The 20,985-nt window shown below is 46.3% G+C and overlaps 2 protein-coding genes across 22 annotated transcripts in view; one reads left to right on the forward strand and one right to left on the reverse strand.

The window, feature by feature from the left end:
• Positions 1–13,223, reverse strand: part of SSH2 (slingshot protein phosphatase 2) — a 92,571-nt gene extending 79,348 nt beyond the window's left edge. Inside the window, exon 1 of one of the 2 annotated variants that reach the window (XM_066979660.1) lies at positions 13,085–13,223. In XM_066979660.1, the coding sequence (XP_066835761.1) occupies positions 13,085–13,147 (63 nt within the window). In that variant the 5' untranslated portion in view covers positions 13,148–13,223. Of the gene's footprint in view, positions 1–784; positions 812–13,084 lie in introns of those variants that run through there. The other variant, XM_066979662.1, reaches the window with a different exon arrangement.
• EFCAB5 (EF-hand calcium binding domain 5) overlaps positions 13,031–20,985 on the forward strand; it is a 39,992-nt gene continuing 32,037 nt past the window's right edge. For 2 of the 20 annotated variants that reach the window (XR_010825741.1, XM_066979681.1), the window contains exons 1-3: positions 13,353–13,984; positions 17,828–17,903; positions 18,005–18,177. The gene's annotated coding sequence lies outside the window, so the exon portion shown is untranslated. Of the gene's footprint in view, positions 13,197–13,352; positions 13,985–15,017; positions 15,100–15,448; positions 15,676–17,827; positions 17,904–18,004; positions 18,312–20,200; positions 20,268–20,985 lie in introns of those variants that run through there. The other 18 variants (XM_066979675.1, XM_066979678.1, XM_066979669.1 and 15 more) reach the window with 18 other exon arrangements.

A 20,985-nucleotide genomic window follows, 5' to 3' on the forward strand; every position in this document is an offset into this window, starting at 1 on the left:
TCTGGAGGCAGTTCAACGCCTCACTTCTAGGACTGATGTCAGTGTCACATGCCTGGAGAGGATCAGTCTGCAGCTGGATGTTTTAAAGCCTTCTATTAGGAGCGCAGAAAAGTCAGCGGATTTCAACAGCATCAACTAATGAATTTGTGTTTTATCATAACAGTTTAGTCACCAGACCCAGCTGGCAATAGCTGAGAGAGTATCAGGCCATTGCAGAGGTTCCCCTTGCCTCCTCGTTCAGCCACTAGGCAGAAACTGAGGAGTGGGGCAACACACTTGTTTCAGCAGAGAAAGTTGTATTTCAACAGAAAAGGAAATCAACAGAAAGACAAGGAAACAGGAAACTCTTGCTGATTCTGAATGATTAACTGTTGAGAAACTACGCTCAGTACTTGTAAATAAATCACAGCAGAGCCAAAGGTGCTGAGCATGGGGAGCACAAACGCTTCACACTGCAACATTCAACCCTGCATTCAAACCCCGTTCAACTCACAGATCAACCGTGAAGCCGTATTTCATTGTGACATAATAGAGGGACGCCTGAAGTTCAGTGGCAAGTGTTCATGCAGTATCTGTGAAGTCTCCCGCACCCTGACACTCGCTGCTTGCACTCCCCCAGCGGCTAGGAATAGATCTGCATTACACAAATAAGCAGTGTCTTCATTGTGCAACTGCATGCGACTTTTTTGGGGAAAAACAATGCTCGAATACAAGGAGTGTTGTGTGCATCAGGCTGCAGAGTGGGTGGTAGTGGTGTTGTCAGAAAGCACTCAGCGCTGCTTACCTCCACGCCCATTGACTTCAGTGGAAGAAGGCTATTTAGGAAAAGTCTCTGAAGATGAAGCTGAAGTGTTCCCTAACCCATGGTGCTGTCCATATGCTATACTCAAGAGACAAAAAAAAAAAAAAAGAAAACCACAGAGGTGAAGAAGCATGAAATCGCAGGGCCCCCATCTCTTCTTTCCTCGCAGGCTCTCACAGTCCCCATTCCAGCTCAGAAACCAGGCTGCACACCCATCAGCTCTGAGCAAGCCCTTCACCGCGCTCCCCGAGCCTTTTACATCTCCAGAGCGTAGGATGAGAACTACGCTAATCATTTACTGCATGCTCACATCGCTCCCAGAAGACCTTAGATGAAGATGCCTTAAAGCTTCATATTCTGCTTCAACTATTCGATTGTTCAGCAAGACTATCTAGCTCATCAGGGGCTGCACGAAAACACCCTGCCCTCGCGGAGTACAGCGCAGGGACCATTTGAAAAGCTTCCCGGGAGCTTCTCTCAAAGAAGCTCACAAGCCCTGAATCTGTTTCAAGGGCGATTCAGTTCGCCCCCATCCCTGTTTCAAGTTTCACTTGTAATAGCTTTAGGAGGAGAGCCAGAGGCAAGGAGCACCACGCTGCCACGAGCGCGAAGCCCCACGCACGGGGCTGCCGGAGCAGCCAGCAGCTCGGTGCTGCTGGAGGAGCTGGCGGAAAGACCGGGCACTCGGATGTTGGGGTGTGTGACAGGCACTCTGCTCACCCTGTGTGAACCTACGGGTGAATAAATGCGTGTGCAGACCGCAACTGGGGTCAGGGAGGGTTACTGCACAGCCACCTCTCTAGTAGCACCAGTAGCAGCTCCCCGAGGCTTAGCACTCGTTTCCAGCCTGCACTTTTCATCCTGGGTATTCAGTCAAAGAAAGAAGAGACTAAAGGAAACAACGAGACCCTTATATGTACAAGTTCTTATTTTGCTGCTTGCGGTTCAGTAAGACATGACCCTCATTTCAAGATGAGGTTTATAAGTTCAATGTACCTCCAAGGTTTTATTAAAGGGAGCAGAACGCAGCCTTAACTCCAAACTATCCCATTTTCAGCCCAATTCCTCCATACAGAGCTCCATTTTTTCAAAGGTTTGAAGCTATTTGGCAGTTGTACGCAGCCCAGACCAGCCTGTACTTTTTTTTTTTTTTTTAATTTTAGACTTAATGTAGCATGTACTCTCAGAAAGGTTTACAATGCAGCCTTTTGTAGTTAACTTGCTCCAAGCTGGGCCACTGCCAGGTTGTTATCAATGACATTTTAAAGCAGATGAATGAAGTTCTTATGTACAGTGACAAGCAGAATTGTGATATGGCACATGCATACCCTGAAAGAAGAGAGCTTGCTATTAGTTTGTCAGGTTAATAAATAAATAGTGATTTCAGGAATAAAAGCCTTTTATTAGGAAACAAAAGAACAAAATTAATATTTATAAAGCTTCAGTGGTTAAGAGCACTCTTTAAAACAAGATTATTCCATTTCAGTCAGAGCCACCATCGCGGACCGGAGATCCTCGACCGTGGCTTCCCCTCCCAACACCCCGCTGGTGCTGTGCCGGGCAGGGGACGGGGCTCAGCTCCCTGCTCCTTCATGGCCAGGCTGCTCCCAGTGCACCAGGCACCTCCGGAAGCCCACGACACTGCCACAGCTTTGGGGCTGCGGCTGCTAGAGGGGCTGCCTGCAGGTTTGGGACCTCAGCAGGGAGCCCGGGTGCTTGCTGAGAGCAAACCCAACCGGGATGGGTGAGGCTGCGCCTTGGCAAGGCTGCCTGCGAGCAGGAGGCAGCTGGCGAGCGGCTTCCCCTCCTCTCCGCTCACAGCCTGTTGATACAGCTCGACTGCTTTGGGGTTTCTCAGTGTTTCCCACAGCACATGCAAACCCGCCATGGCATCAAAGCAAGGTTGAAGAAGAGTCAAACATGTCCAGGATGTCCTATTTCACAGAGACCTGGTGATATCCTGACAAAAGCAGGCTGCTTCTCCCCCCACGCTGCCTTCACACTAACACCCCTCAGCTCAAGAGGATCTGTGCTCATCTGTCCTAAAACCAAACCTGTAACCTTAAACTTAGCAATAAAATCTTGGCTTGTTTTACTACTTTTTAGATGAGGTGCACCTCAAGCTTAGATTCAAGACACGAGCACTTACTCAAGCTTAATTTATTTTGCGTCAAGCCACCTTCAGCCCAAATTCCAACAGACATCAGGCTTCCCTCCTTCTCTAGAGAAAATCAAGTTGGACTTCCTTCTGGCATAAGAAAACGAGGCAGAAGCCGCCCCAAAATAACCGTCCCAGCCATCCACACTCACAGTAACAGCTCTCAGTTAAACAGAGCTTCCTCCAGACTACAGCAGTTTCTGGTGTACGGGTAAGAGCAGAATTCCACTTCAAAGCCCCGAAGTGTGGGCTGCAGAAGGCTGTGGCACAGTTGATATCTTTGCAAGCGCAGGTTGAGATCAGGGATCTGCAGAGCATGCGACAAACACTCCTTTCACCCACTGAGACTGTGCAAACTCGACTCCGGCCGTACTATAAGCGTTAACTGATAACGTCTCCCTTGCCTGCCAGTTTATATAACTGTGCCCAACTTTGGGGAAGGCGTCTGAAAATACGCTGCGTTCGTGTTGCTTTGCCCCGACAGCTGCTTATTCAAGCCTTGGGAGCGGAGCAGAAGGCGCCCAGATGAGGGTGAAGGATTTCCAGCGCAGAGCAGGCACCCGCAGCACGTGCCGAGGCGGCAGCAGCAGGCGGACAGGAGCTGCGAGACAGCCCAAACGTTTCCTTTCCACGTGTGATTGTGCTGAGAAGGTTCTGCAATATCAGACCTGACCCTCGCTACGGGGGAAGCAGCCGTCTGGAGATTCGCTGTAGAGCTGAGGTTTGGGCTTCCACGTTCTAATAACTGCTGTGAGATCAGAATATCACCGAGAAATGTCAAAAAAATACAACAACAAAAAGCAGGTTGTCCTGTTTCACTTCACTTTTTGAAGTCACAAGCTCGCTACCCCACCTGAGCACAACTCAGCTGAAACCAAAAACAGAGGAAACTCCCACTAACAAAGCTCATGAGATGTTACATAAGAAAAACACTTGTTCAATACACGAATTAAGTCTTTGTTAACCGTGCTGCAATTTTAAAAGGTAAAGGAGAACTCTGCCATTTCAAGGCTTATGCTGCACCCCGGAAGACAAGAATATGGCAGCTAGTTAACTGCTTAACGCCACCTTTCGAAGCGCTATGTTTAAGTGTGAAGCATCAGCTGAAGAGCATGCTCAGATCTGCGTCCTTTGGCTATTTTACACCACGCAGGAGGACTGTAGAGAGGAAAGCAAACAAAAAAACACCTGAAATGAACACAACAACAAAAAGAATCAATCTGTATTCCAGAAATGCCGTTACCTTGTCCCCTAGCATTTCCTCCTGCAATTAGGTTTAGCTCCTGCCTGCGGGTCAGAGAGCCGAGCCGCTTCCCTGCCCCGTGCTGCCCTGCGCCGAGCTCCCAGCGTGGCCCCCGGTCCCTACCAGGGTGCTCCCCAGCTCAGCACCGCTGCAGACAAACAGCAGACTCAAAAGGATGCCCGCTGCTGAACAAGTCGTGAGCCACCTCCCGGAGAGCTGCTCACCCTCTGCTCCTAAGCATCAACAGCCACATCCAGAAGGAGCCCTGGTTTTTAATTCCTGGCCGAGCAACGTTTACTCCAAGTAAAGGTCCGGGGCTTTTGGATTTGGATGCCTGGACGATGGCGCTCAGCACTCCTAGTAGTATTCAGCAGCTTCAGAAATTTGCAGCAAACTCCAGCTGCAGATGGGTTAACACAAAGGGCTGGTCCTGCCTCGCGCAGAGATTCAGACTACCTCTGAGTACCAAAGCCCTCCTTTGGAAAGCAAAGCGTTTTACACATGCATGGCATATGCCTTATCCCTCCCTCTCATCATCACACCAAAAGGCACAGAGATGAAAAGCCTAAAGTGTTTTTTTTTTTTTCCTTAAGGATCCTAATATACGCGTTTCTCAGATGTTGGCTACTGAAGCTAAACCAAGCCAGCTGAACAAGTCTTAAAAGTTTTCACATTAATGGTAAACGTGATAATTCTGTACATCAAAACAGAAGGGACGTGGTAGCAGCCAGCTGGAGTAACTGGACAACTGCATTCCTTGTGACAGGGCCAGCTTTCCACGCTAAGGATCCACCTCTCAGATATTTAATCCAGTTACAGGCAGAAGACAAAGGGGCTCAGCTCAGCAGCTTCTGCATTTTTGCTAAGGAGGCCTTGAAATCTAAGAAGTAAAAGCAGCGTCCCTCAGCAAGAGCCTTCCTGTGCCATTCTTCCCTATTTCTTTTGTTTCCTACTGAGAGAGGAAAGAAAGGTAAACTCTTGTGTCTGCAACCTGCCCTGACCTGCCTTTGGGGTATCCCGACTCGTACGAGCTAGATGCAGGCCAATGAGCAGAAAACATCACGTACCGGCTGATGCTGCAGGCTGGCCCAAGCCGACTGGGGAGAGAAAACGCGACTCGATGGGACAGAGGAGCCAGGTCAGGGTCTTCTGCCTTTCAGATCCTGCTTTATCTCATCTCAGACTGGTTTCTGGCTCACCTCGCCAGGGTGTGGGCCCTGCAGCAAGCAGCTGGCATCACAATGCCGAGACGACGCCTTGGAACCTACTCCCTGTGCCACTGCTGAGCAGAGGGAAGCGCGGGCACCAAGCTGTCCCCTGAGCTCTGGTACGAGCGCAGTGCAGGGACGGGGTGATCTGTGTTAGTTTGAAATAGGCCAGAAGAAACGTCCCGTGTTGGAGTAATCACAGAATATTTAAGTCGTGGCCTTGAGCGCCCCACTAATTTCACCCTGAAACAGCCCACGCCGATGCTGTACCGCCGCTGTTTCATTGAAGCCCGAGCTGAGGGGCCCCTTGGGAGAAGGAGGGCTGGCCCAGCCAAACGCAGGGAGCAGCCGCAAGCAAAATGCATTTCAGCAAGTGCCACGGGCGCTTCATTTACCAAGGCCATAAGAAGTTCACGTCACAGGGCATTTGCCAGGAGTTTCGTGCTTGCTGGCATACACACGGAGGGCGCGCCTCACCATGGAAGCAGCGAGCTGCTGAGCTGGGTGACTCATCCGAGGGCAACGCTTTCTGCCTTCCGACAGGAGAGCAGCCTGCAGTGAGCAGCGCTGATAAGACGCATACTCAGAGCAATTCTATTTGGGCAAAAAGCTACTGACACATCTGAAGCTGCAGGTACAGGAGCCTGCCCAAATGCTAACCGGAACACGCACGGTCACCGCGGCATTACACTACCGCACTAAGGCATTTTGCAGGGGGTTCCCAGTGACCCAGTAAATCCATAAAGCCCAATTCAGAAATGCAGAGGTGGTTTGACCCTTCATACCTCTTTTATCCCTTTAAACAGAGCCCTCCGGGGGAACAGCTTCCAGCCAGAATACGAGAAATTGTCTCTCCCTTGTCTATATCACTCACTACCTCCGGCAGGTATCACCCATTTCTTCCTTTGCTTCCAAAATACCTTCATACAAGACATGAGCTTCTCTGCTGCTGTCCAATAAACCAATTCAAAGCATGCTCTACCAAATTAATGAAACGGAGAGGAGACTCTTCTTAATTCACAGGCTGAACCCAACAGCTCAGAGCCTTGGAGCAGGCAGACAAGGAGGCTGCTTTCACGGTGCCAGGCCAGTGCACGCAGAGCAAGCAGCAGTCACAGAAGCCTCAAGCTTTAGCACGTACTTCCTCCTAACGGCATCAGCAAGACTCTGATGTGAAGACAGTAAAAGCTTCGAGTCAGCTGAACTCCAGGAATACAAGAGCATTTCTGAAGTCTGCTGTCCAGGCCATCCTTGCAAGGACAGCAGGAGCTTCCAGCACACGGGTCCTGAGAATTGGGCTGCAAAAACTGCCCTCCCCCATCAGCAGGGGGGAGCTGCGCTGCCATACCAGGAGGATGTGGTTTGTTGTGGCTGCAGAATGAAACCTGGAGCTGCAGGCTGTGAGCAGGGGGCAGCTACCCAGAGCTACGCTGCCCAAAGGCTAGCCTCTTTTTTTTTTTTTTTTTAATTTCCCAAGACAGAAGAGTTGCAGCTATGGACCTTTCAGGATTTTATTCCAAGTGAGTTGAAATCCTCCATCATTGCCCCTGCGTGAAGGCAGTCCTCTCAGGTTAAACTTCTTCCAGCAGACTGGTTTTTGAATGGCAGCCTTCATTCAGAGAGCACTCTTCTCTTAAGTAAACGTTTCATTGACTCGGAATAACTGGAGATAGCACGCAGCACCCCGACCCTTTCACCCTTCTTTCATGGCTTTAGCAGCAAGGATCAATAGCAGTCAGATGAGGACTCAGCATTGCAGCCCATTTGCATTTTCAAGTGACAAATTCCTTGTCAAACAAGAATTTAAGTACAGCTGCAACTCAGGAGGCAACAACTTCAGTGTACTTCCACTCCCTCTGTTTCCACGTAACTTCATATTTTGGAAGATGCAACTGAGCTGTGTAGCAGTTTTGTACAAAGTGCCACAAATGGCACCACGTTAAGTACATTAAGAAAAGGCAAAAGGGGTGCAAGGACAAAACTTCCCTCAACCTAAAAAATGGCCGTTTTGAATCAACACTGAAGAACATTGACAAAGTGTTACAAGAAGCCTGACCTTTCTGTTAAAAACAGGTTTCAGCTTCTAGGCAAACTCCCATAGCTTCTGGCTGGACTTCCCTGGTCACGCCAAAAATACTCCAAAGCTGACAACTTGTAAAGCAATGTTCCAGTAAATAAAAACATGGAGAATAGAGGAGAAGGGGCTGCCAACTTTGCAAAAATGTTCCTATGATCCTCACTGAGATTCCAGTTCAGCTTTCCTCATCCTCCTCAACTCCAAATACTGTCCTCAAGCTAAAAGAGGACCTTGCATTTCACGCAGACCTCCAGGAGAGCCTGCTGTGTGTGTACACGCTAGGCAACAAACCTTCAGGAGAAGGGCTGGCCTATTGACACCAGAAGTTTGTCTAAAGCAGGCAGCAGCACATCCTCCAGAGCTGCTGCCTTTGAGAACTTCAGGTACTGCCATAGCTCATTGCAAAGACTGAAAAACATCAGCTGATGAAAAACAGCAAATAAGAGATGACAGCAGCTTTAAATACAAGGCATTTCTAGATTTATTAAATGGTTCATAAGAAACTACTGTTCTCCTAGCTACGCGGCAGTCCCCTCCAAAACGCAGCTCTCCACCACCTTATACAGGCAGAAGCTATCAAGATCTTAACTGAAAAAAAACTTGTACAAGATAGAGACTAGACCTGTCAACGATCAAGTGAGCTCACAATTATCACATTGTTTAACAGCAATCGCAGGACCAGAGGTAGAGAAGCGTTATATTTAGCTTCCCCATAAATAAGTGGGAAAATATTTCCTGCGTGTTCCACCAGCACGGAGCTTTCAGACAAAACACGACAGAGACTCCCAACCACATTTGCAGGACTCTGCTTCCTGCTCAGGCTGTTCCCCTGGGATTAAGGAGGGGAAGTCAAACGGTTTATATTTTCATCTGCTTTAAAAACTTTTTTTTTTAAACCCTGCATTTTAGAACAATATATGCAGCGTAGCCTCTCTTTCTGGGTCAGTCGCTCCCTTCCATAAAAGCATGTTGTGTCCCTGAGGGTAGGGGAGACGAGTGAACTGCGAGAGGCAGACTGCCTGCCCAGCTTCTTCACTTCCAGAAAGATAAGTGTTAGGCAGAGGAAAGACAGCACTTAAAAGGAATTACAGCTTTTGTTCTGTGCATAAAATTAATTTATAAAGGCAAGTTTCAATCTATTATTCCCCGTTCCACATAATTATCAGAGGTCTTTTGGAAAGCTACAAAGAGCTCAAGAGCCGTTTTTCACTGCTTGCATCACCACGATGACACAGATTTGATGCTAGCCTGGTGACTGACGTTACCCAACAACATCCAGGGCCTTAGATAACAGGGCTCACAAAGGATTTTGAGGCAGGCATCTTTTACCAGCCGTTCTCTGCTTTAGCCAGGCTGCTTTCATGCTGCTCGTCCTTAGAGCCGACGATGTGACTGCTGCGCCCACCCTTAGCGACGCAGCGAGCAATAGAGATACCCCGGGTTTGTCAGGGTAAGACTTCTGCAGTTTAACAGCAAGCTATGGTCAGAGATGGTTCATTGCTTAGAGATACAAACAGCCAAATTAACTTAAAACTGACACGTAAACAAGTATCAACAGCTGCCTTGCACAACAACGCACCCGCACCACCAGTCCCAGTAAAACAGCCTATTCCCTTTTAAAAGGTTACATTTTGTTTAACAATGGTGAGCAATTTTTTTCTGGTTTAAACTTCCAAGCAAAGGTTATATCAAGTTAGACCCATCGCCACTTGACTTCTTCTTGTCCACTATCGTAAGAGTTGCCAAGAGAGCACCCAGACAAAATACGTTTCCATTCTTTGCCACTGAAATGAGAACGCTAGAAGGGACGAACGGGAAAACCCCACCACTTGCACGGCAGGAAATACGGCACAGACACCGGGAGCAGTCAGAGAATCTCAGGCGTGGGGAGGACACAGAGGGGCCAGTTTCTTCAGATCACCCTAGCAGAGCTCTGACTGCGAGCCTGAGGGGCACTTGTGAACGAGGCGTTTTTATTCCCCTGCTTTTGTTGATAAGGAGACCACCGTGCCCATCTGCTGTAACCCAGCTGCGTGCTCCCAGGGCCCTTCTTCTCTTGGACACAAGTCCTCCTTCTCGCAGACAGACGGGAGATCTCCCCTCCCACCTAAAACCAAAACCAGGCAAACAAAAAACACACTACAGACAGAGGAGGAAAAAAAGAAGAAATCTTTTTTTGCAATACAGGATAAACAAAGGGTGCTGACCTGCACCAAGTGGCCTCTCTCTGGCCCCTGGTACCTGCACTTGCTGGAGCGCAGCAGCCCTGCCTTCCACCGCCTTCTGCCCCCACGGTGCTTTGAAGGACAACTGCTCTGCTCTAGAGAGGAAGGTGAAGGCTGCTGTCTTGTGTCTCCAAAGTGGCTGCATAACCAAAGGCCAAAACAAACAGCTAACAGACAGCTGGACTGACAATTAAGGGAATTTCATAAGTCATCAAGTGACCAGAGAGCTGTAAATCTACAGACGGCACCGCATGAACTGTATCTGTCCTGAAATGAATGCCCACGAGATGCTCTACGGCAATGAGAACAGGATAAAGACCTATAAATAAAAGCCATCCAATTTCAGAGCGATTCAGATCAGCTATTCCCCTGAATCCATAAAAGCCAATTATAACTGTTTATAGGGCACGCTTAATGCAAAAATTCGGTTTGAGGACATCAATTTCATCCTTCTCCTTGTCTGAGAAGTTCATCTCTAAAGAACAAAAAATAAAAACCAAGCAATTCAAATGAGAATCCATTTCTGTCTTCAAAATTCTTAGTAACCTGGAAACTGACTTAGACAGAGCCATATGCTTGCACACTTACATACGTCTTGCTTGCCCACAAGCCAGAACAGCAAGCTTCCCACAGCCACCAGACAATCTTTCTCCACAGGGTTTCAGGCAGCAAACACTGCTCATCGAAATTATTTAGCAAGATGAACTTCCTTTCAAAGAGATAACTTGGAGATAAGAGTTATCAGCCCATATAGAAGGAAGCTATCGTCAACGGCTTACAAGAAACTGGTTGAAATAATTTAATATTGAAAGAATCAAGCTCCCATCAACGCGCTCGTCAACAGCGATCCATAAGAACGACGAGCATGGCAAGCTTGCAGGACCAAAGCCTTCACAAGGATTAAAAAGGCAACTGCCCTGTTCACAAGCCCTTCGCTGTCTAGGAAGGGCCATCGTCTGAAATGTTACTGCCATTAAGAAACAACTCAGCGAGAGGAAGATTACACGGAACAGAAGGATGGAGAAACAGCCAGCCCCAGCTATCTAACAAGAGGCTAAAAGGGCAGCCAAACCCCTAACGTGTGGTTAGGAAGTTGTGACAGGAAATGCAGAAGCTGCGAAGTATGCTCAATAGCTGTTGAGGGCAGAATATGATGAATTGCATTTCCACCTTAGACTGCAAAAAAAGAGTCTGAGAAAGAAGAAGTAATTTTGAGAAGCAAAACCAGGCCATGGAAGCAGTCACACACACTTTTGCATTGGGCACTAAGGACTTGGGAAGACCAGCGGCAGAGATTATATCTTAGCACTCTGAGACTGAGGAAGAGAATATAGATAAATGCACTGAAACCTGCATTCGCTGGACTTGTCAGGAGGGAGTTGTTTGTATGTTTAAGAACTACGTAGAACTCAAAAATTGGGACAGATTATTAAAAAAGAAGAAAAAATGTTTTCCTATTATACTGAGTGATTGTAATCAAAAGAAGCATGCGTGGTATCCTGGTCAGGAAATAGACTGGCAGTTCCAGATGGGAAATCCTTACAGAATGCTGCTAATTGCTCCCGTATATCAAATATCTAACACAGAAAAGGGTTATGCATCCAAGCGGAAGAACGAAGGACACCAAGAGAGACCTATTCTCACAACAAGATGTCTTAAATGCAAGAAGTTCATCGAAAAGGAAGAGCAGAGAAGGTAAAGAAGTCAAAAGGAGGAAGCAACCTCTGAAGTAATGTAGCACATTAGTCTACAGCAGAGAAATGCAAGTGGAAATTAATGTGTTGCTAAATAAACATATCTAAGGAGAGACATGGGAGTGAAATAGAAAAAAAAAAGAAAGTGTTCTGACAGCTAAAATGCTGTTGGGGCAGGCAGGACCTGTCAAGTAGTTGATCTAGTTTCAGCAGAGATTACCTAACACAACAAGAAATATTTTCGGAGTAGTTGGCTTTTTTAATCCCCACATGATGGAAGCAACTGGGATTTCACACCCTGTGTCCCCCCCCAGCACTTCCAAACCTGACATAACATCAGTGGGATAATGTATGAGGTTTTTTAAGGAGAAAAGCCAACAGAGAATTAAGCATACAGAAAGTGAAAGCGAGCTTACTATTTTCATTCCCATCCTCAGTTATAATATTAGAAACAAGCTGTGCAGTCGGTAGGCAGCAGCCCAAGGGGTTAACATGCCGGACTGTACAACACAGAGGCACTAAAACAACAGCCTGTCCCAAATTTAAAGAGCATGTAAAGCAAGGAGCCCTCGGAGTCGCCTGCCTCGCTTCCTGATTCAGGGCACTGCTGGGAACATCTCCTGCGTGTTTCACCCAGAGATGTAAAATCTGGTGTTCTGTGTCAGCCTTGGGCTTCACCCAGCCTCTTGAAAATTATATGCAAGATGAAAAAAAAAAATAGAAAGGAAAAAAAAAGAGATATAGAAGTCGCCAAGGGAAGGGCCGCATACTGGAGATACCCAGAGGGTGCTGTCGGATTGAATCACCTCACAGCACCCGTGCCCGACGGTGCCAGCTCGCTGCCCCTCACACATACACACAAAATCAGAATTCAGCCAGGCTGCTTTATTCGGCCAGGCAGAAGGGGGGACAGCACCAACCCAGGGTCCCACCACTCAGGGGGACAGCACCCACCCTCCCTGGGGACAGCTTGTCCAGGTTGAGGGGGGGGGGGACAGGGGTGACCCAGGCCTCTCCCCTCGCTTGTCACCAGACCACAGCGACCCAAAGGAGGGGGGACCTGAGGAGGATGACAGGGGCCTGAGGGGGCTGACGGGGGGCTTGAGGGGGCGACAGGAGGCCTGAGGAGGGTGACAGGGGCCTGTGGGGGATGATGAGGGAGCCTGAGGGGAGTGACAGGGGGCTTGAGGGGGGTGACGGGGGGCTAAGGGGGGCGACAGGGGCCTGAGGAGTGTGACGGGGGGGCTGATGGAGGTGACGGGGGGCTGAGGGGGGTGACTGAGGAGGGTGACGGGAGGCTGAGGGGGATGATGAGGGACCCTGAGGGGAGTGACAGGGGGCTTGAGGGGGGCGACCGAGGAGGGTGAAGGGGGCCTGAGGGGGGCGACGAGGGCCTGAGAAGGGTGACAGGGGGCTGAGGAGGGTGAGAGAGGGCTGATGGAGACGACGGGGCGCTGAGGGGGGCGACTGAGGAGGGTGACGGGGGGCTGAGGGGGTCGGGGGGCGCTGCCCCCGCGGAGCTGTCAGGGCCGGGGGAGGCGGGGGGGGGGGGAGCGCTGAGGTGAGGGGAGGGGGGGGGGAAGCGCGATCGGTCCGTGCGCATGCGCACCGCCGCCGGCCCCTAACGGCCACCAACGGCCGCGCCGCCCTCAGCGCCCGGCGGGCGGTCGGACTCACCGAGGCGCAGGGGCTGGAGGTGGCGCTGGGGGTTGGCGAGCGCTGCACCGTGACCAGAGCCATCGAGGCGCGGCGGGGCTCCCCGTCCGGCCGGCGGGGGCCTTACTCCATGGCGAGGCGGAGGGAGGGAGGGAGGGAGGGAGGGCGGGGAGGGGAAGGGAAGGGAGCGGAGGTGGCCGCAGGGGGCAGCAGCTCCGCACCCGCCGACGGCCCGCGGCCGACTGAGGCGCTCCGGGGCTGGGCCGGCCGGGCACAATGCGGCGGCACGGCGCATGCGCCACCTGTCAGCGCGGCGCCGCCCCCGGGCCGCGGCGGAGGTTTAACCCGTGCCGTGCCGGCGCGTGAGGGCGGCCTTGTCCCGGCCCCGGGCAGCTGAGGGGAGCCGCAGCTCCGCCTGGCGGCTGCCTCGGCTGGCTTGGGGGAGCCGAGGGAGCTCTGTCAGGGACGGAAGGAGCCTGGAGTTCTTTTTTGTACGTCAGTGGACAACCGCAAGTACCGCAAAGCTAGTCCGATAAGCGTACGTGAGGTTTTAAGCATGAAAATGTCCCCAGAATGAGGCGGTGCCTGGCGGTTTGGGCCCTGAGACAAAGGGCCGAACGCTATCAATGTCATCGATTTAGTTTCAGTCTGGTGCTACCAAATTTGTGGGGAGGTTGGCACGGAGGATCGCGACTGCGATCGAGAATTTCCATGGGCATCTAACAGAAACACTACCTACGACAAACAGAAGCCATTCTGAATACAAAACAGCACAAATTCTTCGTCAGAAATGTGTGTTAGCCCATTATTAGCCCATTTGAAGCACTTGGTTCATCTTATTCTCATTTGCTCCTCAGGTTGACAGGACCGTAGGGGACTCAGACTCATTACCCCAGTATATCTACACAGCACAAGACCCACGTAAGTAGCTCTTTAGGCTCTTCCCCCAGTGCCCTGCAGTCAAAATAATTAGCTGGGAGGCTCTGTGCACCCTGGAAGCTGGGCTTTTGCCACAATGAAAAAGTCAGGCTGGCTAATGAGGCATTTTGCCTCCTAGTGGACAAGAGAGGATGGAGGGCAGGCTCAGTAAGCGGGACTAAAATTGAGCATAGAGAGTGAATTGCACAGCAAGCCAGAATCCTGGATGTGAAAGAGTCCAAAACGACCCCCACTGGGACTCCAGCACATGGGGAGAATAAGCAAAAAGCATAGGTAAACAAAGAGTCATTGTCCTGCCTCGTACAACCATCATGTTTTTATTTTGAAACACAATATTTATGGAAAGTGTGCTAGCAGTGAACTCTGATTTATGGCACAAAGGTCAAGAAAATGCCTTCCGGATCCCTTTTAAGTTAATATCCCCCATGTTCTAAATATTCCACAACCTCCCAATAAAGCAAGATCTTTTTCTAAGCAGCCTTGTTTGGTCCCTCCCTCCCATTTATTTATTAAACACCTTATCTTTTCTGTGGGGAAACGTGCCAGGCAGATGTGTCTTTGGTGTGTCTATACAGTAGAAGTGGATTGGCAAAGGCTATTCCAAAGACGGACATCCTTTTGCGTTTGTAGATAAAGGATCTTCTCTGTAAGTTTTGGGAGCAGAAGGACCGCTCTGAGAGTTGCACATACGTGATGAAAGTGTGTATGATTTTTTTCACGTTTTCAAATAATATAGCTAGACCAGTAAGACATACACTCACATACAGTCATGGTTCTCCTAGCTATGTTTTTCTGTCTGATTTATTTTCTCTGAAACTGAAAAAGTGCTTTGTCCCCTGGCACAGCACTTCTTCCTTTCAGTTAAAAAAGATCCTGCATCACTTTGTAGGCCCTTTGCAGAAGGTTTGGGGAACATACGAGGTACAAGATTTTTCTTCTCAATCATATGACAAGAATCTTAATGCTATTCACCTTCCTCTAAAGAATGATACCTACTTTATTGGTTTGTTCCCAGCAAATGGATTCCTGCAAATACAGGGCTGCTTCAAGGCACGTAGCTCGTGTTCTGTTCGGATATGTCTGCGTTGGTACACAGGGTAGGTGGAGGACTACAAGTTGCCAGAGTATTCATGCAAATCCCTCACCTGGGACTGGCGTTTCATTCTGGATTTTGAGAAATAGTAATGTAGGGATTACTATCAAGAAATGATTATTTAAACCAGCTTCCAAATTAGACTCTAGTGTAATATTCAGATATCCTGTAGCTTTTCCAGGTATTTGAACAGTGAACACTTCTAAAATATATTTACCACAAGTAAATAATGGAGTTACTATCTACAGTTAGCTAAAGGTCGAACATATCAGTTATTAACTACAATAATCACAGATCGCAATGGTTCTTTGAGCTATTAGAAAGGTATAATTTGTATGTGCAATGTTTTGTAGCAGCAGAATTTAAATGTGAAGGAGGCGGCTGGCTACAAGCAGATGCATTCTGATTGACAAGAGCGATTAGAGGGCAGCCTGTGGTCACAGCATCATGGCTGGTACATAAAGGAGACTGGAAGCCTGTGGCCAAATTCTCCCCTGTGCTGAAAGCACTGTGGTCAGCACCTGGACCTCTAGCCCAGCGTATCATCTGAAGGATGTGAAGCTACACACTGTCTGTTTTTGTATGCATTTCTGAAACTGTCTATTTTCTTTCTTTAATGTACTGCAAACATTTCTCTGGCTAACGCAACTTATTATTACTACGTGTCAGGGCTTTTATTGCATAATCTTGGCATCAGCTGCAACAGGCAACAGAATGCTTCCAAAATGTATCTTAAACAGAAAAACAGAAAAAAAAAAGATAGAAGAGGCAATTCCAGCAAAACATCTGTGATGACATACTCAGTCCATTATTTTGTCAACAGTGCAAGTATTTGATGGCATAATAAAAGGATACACTTTGCTTAGCAAAAACATTAAGAGATAGCAGCCAAGTTAAATAAGGTGCGATTAAGGGTTTGCTTAACCCACAGGATTCCATTTCCAGAAAAATAAAAACAGAACCACTCAGATCCCTCTTTGCAAATTCTATTTGCATTCTCTTGTCTGGAGGTTAGAAAAAATCACTGTAGAAAAGGGAGAGTATTTTTTAATAGATGTTCCATACCTTCCCCCCCAGGAAAAGAGAGACGTGTAAGTTGATCATAATAGCAACAAAATTCTGAACTGCAAAGGGGGAAAGTCAAGCCCACCTAAGAGAAGAGATAACAGGACTTAATCACATGCAACCTGAAAAAAAAATAGAAAAAAAATGCACAGTTTTTTTAGAAAAAAAAAAAGTGCACAGTTCAATTTAAAGCTTCATTTTAAATTATTCCTGTGCATCAATTTTCTGCTTCATTTTATTGACATAATCAATGCTATATTTGAATGCACCTTGGAAATACACTGCAATAAGCATATTTCCTTCTTTTGTTCAAATCTTAATAGCAGAAGAATTATATTACAGTATTTTCCACGCTAAATTTGATTTTTTTTTGTGCTTTGTTTCCTCTCTGCAAGCAAATACTGAATTCAAAAATCAAGTCAGTGTTGTAGTGTCCGCAGTTGCAGGCTTGGCAGTCCAGTGATATTTGAGAGTGTCCAGAAGAAACATTTTTTCAGTGGGATGCTTATCACAGATGGCCAAAGGTGTCTATAGAAGTTACAGCCATACAAATGTTTCTGAAATACGCACAGGTGGATAAAGGAAAATAAATGTTGCTGAGTACAAACACCAGGAATTTCTATAATGGAAAAGAAAGTATAAAAAGAAAATAAAAATTGAGGCTTTTGACTGTTCTCTAAAGTACAATTGTTATTGTCATTTCTGAGCAAATTCCCTCCTGTGTAAAGAGTCTGTACACAGCATGTGTACTTTCTAACTTCCATGGCAGGTTTTAGGAACAAAACTAAGTATATTTCTTTTTAAGTGCAGCTTAGATATTTTACTAAGTTCATGTTGGGACGCTGGGTGCGTGTCACTTACAGCTATTTCCAATTCCAGAGGGTTTTACAAATTAAATAATATTTACCTTAGTATTGTGGGTTCTGTATCAAGTAATGAGTGACTTGATGAAAATAAAAGAGAGAATGACATTTTTGGTTCTGAAATTAAAACTCTAGTTCCCAAACTGGACAAGAAATGTGACTCTGACAGTAACTGCATCAGATTTTGGGAAAAAAAAATCTGTTATTTATATTAAAGCTCCTCGTTATGTTTTGTAACGTGTTCAGCTGCCCCATAAAATGGAGACTAATACTCTTACTAGAGGATAGGGACCAGTGCAGCTGTTCCAATGACGATACCATGAAGTCACAGTTCAGAGTTTTCATGCTGGTAGATAATCCAAAGATCAAGCTTCTTCCAATGTAAAATACAGCAAAAGAAATAGCATTAGATAAACCTCATTTCCTGGCAGAAATTGCCGTAAATTTCTCTGTTGGAAATCCTGCATAACACGAATGAAATCACTGAACAGACACCTGATTACGTGGGTATATACAAACGAGTGCAGAATGGCTGTTCCTAGACGTTATTTTCTCTTCCTTTCTCCTTCCCCTGTGTTGCATATTCTTCATGAATATAAAAGAAATTATTAAAGGTGATTCATTAAATCCCTTTAGATTCTGGTTTAAAGGCGGTCTAACAAAATGGCATTATAAACTTCCCCCTTTTTAGTGCTGTACATGACTTTCCCACTAGGCTGCTTCAAAGTGGTACAAAAGGAGAACCTGAAAATGTCTTTAAATTGAGTTTGTAATTCATGTGTGTTTTGGTTTTTTTTCTTTTAGATTCTCCTGTCTGGTTAATACCGTCCTCAGTTTAGCTCGTAAGGGACTTTCAACAGTTTTGGACTTGAACCTGGAGGTAAACCTTCTATCACTGGGCACCTGTGGTTTCCCTCTGACTATTGGTGCTCTTAATATTGCCTGTTGCTATTCTTAGTCTTTATTTTATTTTATTTTCAGTCACGTGACACAACGAGCTAAGTTCAGTACAGAAGAGTGTGCTGGCCTGCCAAAGCCAAAAGACAACCTACGGCAATTCCAAGTCGTGGATGAGACATAGCAACCTTTGGGATTATTGCTTAGCAACTGCAAACACAGAGAGGAGTAAAACTCACAGCCCGGCTCCGCAGCAGGTCTGAGAAATCCCTAATTCACTTTAAGATTTTTAATGCCTGAGAACAGATGGGCATATATTAAATTCCTATTCATTTGCAAAGCCACTCTGAAACCAGGAGGAATAAGATCTATTTTGATACCTGCTCCAAAGGTAAGAAAACCAGTTCTTTAGAGCGTCAGAAAGCAAAAGAGAAAGTCTTTGTTTAATTTTAATTTTAATTGAAAAGAAAATCAGATGTGAAAAGGGTATCAGGCTCCTTGTGATTGGTGAGGTAAACATGCTCTACGAAGAACTTTAGGGAAAGGCAAAACTATTCCTGAGCAATAGAGGGTCAAAGAGTTTGGAGTCTGTTTTTGAAAGGACTTTGGAACTCCAACATCTCCAAAATATTTTCCTAGACAAATTTTAGTCTTACCTGGCCCTATCCCACCCATCAAAATGCTCTAACAGAATAACAATGAAACCATAAAAATCTTATTTATGAGCAGATTTGTTTTTTTGTACAGAAGACGGAGAGAGAATCATTTTGTACCTGCAGGGTTTACAGCAAGAATATTTCTCTCATAGAAAAGGAGCCAGGAAAGTGGCATCCTACTAAATAATGAAAAGCTCATCTTGCCTTCAGCTTGAACAAAGACTTACAGGAAACCTAATATCACATTTCAAATTTCATGGGTGTTCCTACAGCTTGTGTCTCTGCACTGTGCTTACTTTTATTTGGACAATCGAGCCTCCACTTGGGAACGTCATAGAACTTGAGAGCTCTATATATTATGGGCCAAATTCTCAACAGATGTAAATCAGCATTGAAATTTATGAGCCGAAGTTGTCTTACACAAACTGGAGGTTTGTCCCTGCTATCACTGATAAATTCCAAGTTTTAGGGCCTGATTCTAGCACCCGTTTGTTGTTTATTTTAACAGTTACGTGCTGTGTGTATGCTCTTCCACACCCTCGTAGCCTGATTTATCTGCCGTACATGAAAGTAGTCGTCATAGTTCTGTGTGCCCTGCTTCCACTCTTGGAGATATGCCAATCCTGTGGAATTAAGATAGAGCAGTAGCATTTAGGTTTTTCTGTTGTTGTTCAGAAACAGAGGCACTTCATAAACATACGCTAATCCTCAAAATCTTCCTAACAAATAGTTCAGAGCAGTGTAGAAAATATGTTCATCGTCATTCAGAATAAGCCACCTCCTAAAGCAGAGTGCAATTGTCACTTTAACGTTGCACAGAAACTGCAGAAAGGTTTCATAAAGGATGTTCAAAAATAACATGAGTATTTGAATCTGCAAGAATAGTTTATTTTGGCACAAAAAAAAAAAAAAGTTTGATTTGGAATGTGACCAGAATGTTTGTTTAACAGCCTGCTTTGAACCAGAAAGAGTCTGGTTTTAAAGCTTATTGAAAGAAAGTCACCTAAGCAAGGAACAATTTGACAGGGTTGACAGGTTTCCTTTTCTGCCATTATAAATCTAAACTGTACAGTTCATGTCCTTCAGTGCAAAACCAGCCACCATTCTTCCAATACTGTTTGAGTCACGCAGGCAGCTTGATCCATAAATCTATCTCACTTCCCAACAGGTAATGCTTATTACAAACAAATTACCAGAAGATGCCAACAATCCCATCTAGAAAACAGACAGAGAAATTTAATGCTGTAAAGCATCCTACGTATCCGAGCAATATTTGGATTCAAACAATGGTTATGAACCAGAAGGTCATCGTATTAGCAATTACATTTGTGTTCCTGGAGGGCTTTAGTTCACATTTACGCAGTCTCTAGAAGGCTAAGCTCTCTTCAGAACAGCTACAAATGCTTAAATATGAATAGCAGAACATAGCGAAAGCAATGTTATTTCTATGGATACCGGGAGGCCTTAGTGAAAAGTACTTTTAAATAAGAGCTGGAAAAGAATAGTGTGGCAGCAAGTTCAGAGCAGAGTTTCATCTTTGATTTGGAAGGGCCTTAGTCAGGCTCTCTATTAATGTCACCGTTCCCTTGCTGTTGTTTAGCACTGAGGTGCTTTTTTTTCACAGCATGCTGGTGATTTTTCATGCAGTAAATCAAGCGGGTTCTGCTCACATTCTGCTCCATTACATCTGTGTAAGTTCCATTGTAGATGCAGACAGTTATGTATGGAGACGTATAGCAAGAGTTTTTAAATTGTGCCTTGTGAGCAATTCCATTTCTGCCTGGTATTTCACAGTATTAACATTTTGAGAAGAAAACAGTGTAGAGTGGGAAACTAAAGGGAGATCTCAGCAACTCTCAGTAGGTCTTTTACAAAATGATCTACAGATTATGTGTTTGTGAACAGTTTAGTTTCAGAGTTCATAGTGTAGTTTCCCTTTCTGTAGAAACTCTGCTGACCCATATATTTGTGTCCTGGTACATTAACAAAATGTCCAGAAGAAAAGCAGTTGCAAAAGTTGAAATTGAGTAGCCTATGGTACAGGCTTCCTCAGGATTTCTCACAGCTGCGGAAACCATGAAGAGTAAGTGGTAATTGAGGAGAGCAGAAGGTGGTGTGGAGATAGAGAAATCTTGCTCCTAGGTATCTGTTTTCCATGGCTTGCTTCCTCTGTCTCATATCCACTGGAGCTCCTCGCAGCATGTGAAGGGCCCTAAACAGAGATAATGATATTAGGGGTAAGAGGAATCCGCTGGTGTGAACTGGGGGGCAAGACTTCTGAGCACTGTTCACCACTTGGTTTCTGACTCTCTAAGTGACCTGGAATTAATCACTTCTCTACCGTGTCTCTGTTTTTTTTTTCTCCCATAAAAGAGGATCACAGTTACGTAGTTGCTCTGTCCCCAAGGC

Source organism: Anser cygnoides, chromosome 18 (assembly GCF_040182565.1).
Source record: "Anser cygnoides isolate HZ-2024a breed goose chromosome 18, Taihu_goose_T2T_genome, whole genome shotgun sequence".
NCBI classification, from domain to species: domain Eukaryota; kingdom Metazoa; phylum Chordata; class Aves; order Anseriformes; family Anatidae; genus Anser; species Anser cygnoides.